At 55.9% G+C, this 4,660-nt stretch overlaps 1 protein-coding gene across 1 annotated transcript in view; it reads right to left on the bottom strand.

The window, feature by feature from the left end:
* NCF1 (neutrophil cytosolic factor 1) overlaps nt 1–4,660 on the bottom strand; it is a 31,837-nt gene that overhangs the window by 3,466 nt on the left and 23,711 nt on the right. The window contains exons 3-8 of the mRNA XM_003794204.3: nt 4,466–4,541; nt 4,177–4,342; nt 3,099–3,154; nt 1,753–1,875; nt 1,247–1,354; nt 341–458 (exon numbers count right to left, since the gene is read on the bottom strand). Coding sequence (XP_003794252.1) covers nt 341–458; nt 1,247–1,354; nt 1,753–1,875; nt 3,099–3,154; nt 4,177–4,342; nt 4,466–4,541 — 647 coding nt within the window. The remainder of the gene's footprint in view (nt 1–340; nt 459–1,246; nt 1,355–1,752; nt 1,876–3,098; nt 3,155–4,176; nt 4,343–4,465; nt 4,542–4,660) is intronic.

Below are 4,660 nucleotides of genomic sequence, written 5' to 3'. Positions count from 1 at the left end.
CCGGGCTGGGGATTCGAACCCGCCACCTTAGGTGTACGTGGCTGGCGCCTTAGCCGGTTGAGCTATAGGTGCCGAGCCGCAATGAAAGTTTTAAAAGGAAAGGGAATGTAATCATTCATTCACCATGTTGCTACAGAAGGAATAATGGACCAGTCAGAAAGAGCTATTAACTCACAAAGGAAAAATATACCCATTTGGACAAGGACAGTGAACCCCACAAGACAAGCAGGGTGGGCTCAGCACTCACCTGCTACCAAGATGGAAACAGCCCAGGGAGGGGCAGTGGCTTACCCAGAGTCACACAGACAAGTCAGCGGAGCTGGGGGAGGGACTGTCCTACCTGATGACCCACCATCCATCCAGCAGCTTATGAATGACCTCGATGTTTTCACCCTCAAGCAGGGACACCTCGTCTTCCTCCACGGCAGTGTAGGCTTTGATGGTGATATAGGGTTCACCTGGCCATGGTGGGGCATAGGACATGGTGTAAGGGTCTGCCTGCCACATCTCCTCTCCTCTCTGGGCCTCAGGCTCTCCCAGTTGCTCCAGAACCCCCTGGAGTCCTCAGTCCCCTGCTCTGCCTCTCCCCCTAATCCTCCTGCCGCCTGCTGCCAGGGCACATTTTGGACTTCTGCCCACTGCACCGAGGTGTGCTGCCTACTCCCATCCACTACCATCCACACAGGAGGCCAGGCCAGGAGCTCTGAAATGAGAGAGGCCTGGCCAGGCACTCCAATATGAGACGTGCGTGGGGGAGCACCAGGAGCTGCTCAACTCCCACCAGCTGTTGGCACATGGGAACGCAGGCCCCTCCCAGTGTTAGAGAGGAGTCATAAATCCGTATCAAATGGTTAAATCCCTCAGTTGTAACATATGAACAACCAATTCTAACGTCAACTTTATGTAAGCCCCATCCAGCCTCTTCGGGTTAGGGCTTACACTGCTACCTCCCTAAGCCTCCAGTCAACTCATGATTAAGCTTCCCACTGGACCTGGACCCAGGTTGGGGGCTAACACATGTCCCAGGCTGAACTCCCCCTCCACCATTCTCTGCTCCACCTCCCAGTTCCCTGTCCTGATCAAGGGCATCATGACACCTGGGCCCCCACGCCAGAGGCATTGGGGCTCAGCCCTACCTTCCCCTCTGCCCCGCCAGCAATCAGGCCAGACCCCAAAGTAGTTCTCAATACTCCCACTCTCCTCCCTCCTCTTCCTCCCACCACTGTGCCCTTGGGGCAGCAGGCACCTGCATAGTTGGGCTCCGGATCCTCTGCTTCATCGGGACTGTCCAGGGGTTCCAAGAAGGACGCTGGGACCCAGCCACGCTTTGCCTTCATTTGGCAGAACCACCAGCCTGTGCCAGGTAGGAAGGTGGAGAGAGCCAGGACCTGGCAGCTCTCCTCAGCCATCATGGGTAGTAAAGACACACAGATACCAAAGCACTCGGACACCGAATGACACCTTCACCACACTCTGACACTGAAATTCCACACACCGATACACACGGGCTCACAGAATTACAGCCGTGAACCACTTTACATGAGGAGGGCCCCAAATAGGCTGCTCTACACATGCACAGTCACAGCATGGACTGTGCACAGATACCCACAGCCACCCCTGGGTGCACACTCATGGTGACCCGAAATGTGGGGAGGACATTGAGGGCCCCTGAAAGAGCCGGGACCTCCCACCTTTGGGCCAGGACATAAGGAGGCAAACGGCTGCCTAAGCCCCATGGGATGAGGACCTTACCACTCTCACTCTTCTCCACGACATCTACCACATCACCTGTGGCCAGAGCCATCTCAGAGCCTGAGCTCTTCTCATAGTCGGCGATGGCGCGGTACGTCTGCAGGATGATGGGGCCTGTGATGTCTGGGGCAGAGGGAAGGTTGAGTGAGTGGGCTCTTCTGGGGCAGTTCCCTCCTGCCAGCCACCGGAACAGGCACTGCCATCCCTGGTCTTTGCAGTCCCACATTTCTTGAGTGCCCTGCCTGCTCTGGGCTCTGGCCCCCCACTTCAAACATGTCCTTGTTCTCACTTGATGAGGCCAGTGAGTGACTTTGAGTGGTCTTTCCTGACTTAAATGTTCGCCCAATCCCCTGGGACCTTGCTAAACATAGACCTTGACTCGACAGGTGTGCAGTGGGACCTGAGTCCCCACCAACACCCCCCAGATATGCAGATGTGCTTGCTGTGGACTGAATTGTGTCCCCCAAATCCATAAATTAAAGCCCTAACCCCCAGCACCTTAGAATGTGACTGTATTTGGAGACAGAGTCTTCTAGGAGGCAATTCAGTTAAAATTAGGTCACAAGAGAAGAGCCCTAATCCAATATGGCAGGTGTCCCTACAGTAAGAGGAAGAGACACCAGCGATGTACACGCACGGAGAAAAGGCCACATGAGGACAGCCGTAGGCCACAGAGACCTTGGCCTAAACCAGTCCTGTCAGCACTTTGGTGCAGGCCCTCCAGCCTTCACAGCTGCAAGAAAACTCATTTCTGTCTTTTAGGCCAGCCAGTAGTTCTTTGTTGTGGCAGCCCTGGCTACCTACACTGCATGTCCCAGCCACATTTAGAGCAACCCAGAGTCTGGATGTCACACTGGTTCAAATCCTGCTGCACCTCTCAGTAGCTCTGTGACCTCCACTTACATCCAAGCCTCAATGTGCCCAGCTGTACACTGGGCATAATGGCAGAGTAGTACCTACTTCCTATCACTTTGGGGACGATCATGTGAGCTACTGCCTTTGGAATGGTGCCTGGCACAAAGTGCTCCACAAGTGTTCAGTTTCATTATTTACAATTATTGCAAAACAAAGATTAAAACTGCCCTGGTGTCACCTCTAGAGGCCACCCTGAACCTGTTCGTGCATTCGGCCACAAACACCCCCTGGGCTACTGGGAGAAATGGTCTGTGCCAGGCTCTGCACCCACAGAGGTAATGATGCACTGCCACCTGCAAGAGAGCCCTCCACTCTTCAGTGACTCCCCCCCCACAGAGACCTAGCTCTTCTGTATGGCAGCGAGGAGCCCTCTGGCCTGCCCCCAACTCCTGCTCCCTTCCCCGCACCCAGGGGGTGCCCTTGCCTCTCACCCGCCGCGTTACTCTTGCCATCTTTGGGCATCAGATATGTCTCCGGCTTTTTCGACCTAGGAAAAGAATAAATGGTCTGGTCAGACACCTGGCCCCCCACTGGGAAGGAGCAGCTTTGGGGAGACCTTTGGAAGAACTTCTCAAGAGAAAAAAGAACAAAAGAAATGGGGACACTACAGAGAGCAGGGAGTGACTGGGCTGGCAAGGGAAGGGCTCTGGAGAATGACCGAGGGGACCTCTGCTTGGTGCCAAATGCCCAAAGGAGGGACAGTGGGAGGACACAGCCCAGCCTCCTGCAGACCCCAAGGTGGCAGCATGATCTGTAGAAGAAAGTGAGGCCCTCTTCCTCCCACCAGCTCCCAAGATGCCCTCAGCTTGGGAGTGACTCTTGTCAGCTCCTCAGCCATCTCCCATCTTCTGGAGCCTTGAGAGAGAGCAGGCAATGGGCACAGAACCCCCACACTATTCCCAGCCCCTCCCACCGGTGACAGCTCCCCTTCCTTGGGTGGAGGGGGGGCACTGCAAAGCTCAGTAAGTGCTGGCCTGGGCGATGCCATCTCTGTCTTCCCAAGGGGCAATCCTGTCCTCCAGGCTTCCCCCCTGAGCTTCAGTGACCAGATAAGGATAGAGAGGGGGACCTCCCCTGTCTGCCCAGCTCAGGTGCCTTCCATACAGAACCCTGGGCATGGGAGATCCAGGGCAGGGGCCCAAGACAGAGGTATGCCCCACACCCTCCAGGGCTGGTCCTTACAACCTGTTACAGATGGGGAACCTCCTGTTACAGATGGTGGTGACTCATTCTGGGTCCCATAGCCAGGTGGCTGTAGGGTCAGGATGAGGATGCAGGACTTCAGCCCCCAGCCTAGAGTGCCCCGCAGCACTACAAGACTCCAAGGGGTCCAGGGGGAGACTTGGCAGTTTACACAGCCAGAGTTGGAATCCTGCCGCCTCCTCTTTGCAGCTGTGTGACCCTGGACAGGTGGCTGTCCCTCTCTGAGCTTCAGCGTCCTGCCTATAAAGTAGGGAATATTCCTTCCCCATTCCCTCCCATGCCCAGTGGGGAGAAGAGACCACTCACTGGCTGTCTGTGGGGAGCTTGAGGTCATCGGGGCGCACTTTGAAGAACTCCAGGAGGTGGGGGCAGCGGGAGATCTTGCTGGGCAACCCCATGAGTGCAGCACAGTACTCAGTGAGTGTGCCCTGGCGGCTCTCAGCCGTCCGCTGCCCATCATACCACCTGGGGGCTGGCACCAGAAGACTCTTGAGCACACTGGCCAGTTTGGTGGCCAGCAATGTTCAGAGAAAGGCTGGGAGTAGCCAGGGACCACTAAGAGGGTGGGTGAGGGGACCCAGGATCTGCTTCTCACCTGGGAGGTGGGGGATGATCCTGTTCTCTGAGTTGATTTCTCCCGCCTCGATAGGGAACATTTCTTTTAAGGTTTTCTAAACATAAAAAGAAAGGAGGCTCGGCGCCTATAGCTCAACCGGCTAAGGCGCCAGCCATGTACACCTAAGGTGGCGGGTTCGAATCCCCAGCCCGGACCCGCCAAACAACAATGACG

This window comes from Otolemur garnettii, unplaced genomic scaffold (genome assembly GCF_000181295.1).
Source record: "Otolemur garnettii isolate 467f Iridium unplaced genomic scaffold, OtoGar3 scaffold00077, whole genome shotgun sequence".
In the NCBI taxonomy this organism is placed as follows: domain Eukaryota; kingdom Metazoa; phylum Chordata; class Mammalia; order Primates; family Galagidae; genus Otolemur; species Otolemur garnettii.
The sequence above is the reverse complement of the archived record's forward strand: the minus strand, read 5'-3'. Positions and strand labels throughout refer to the sequence as shown.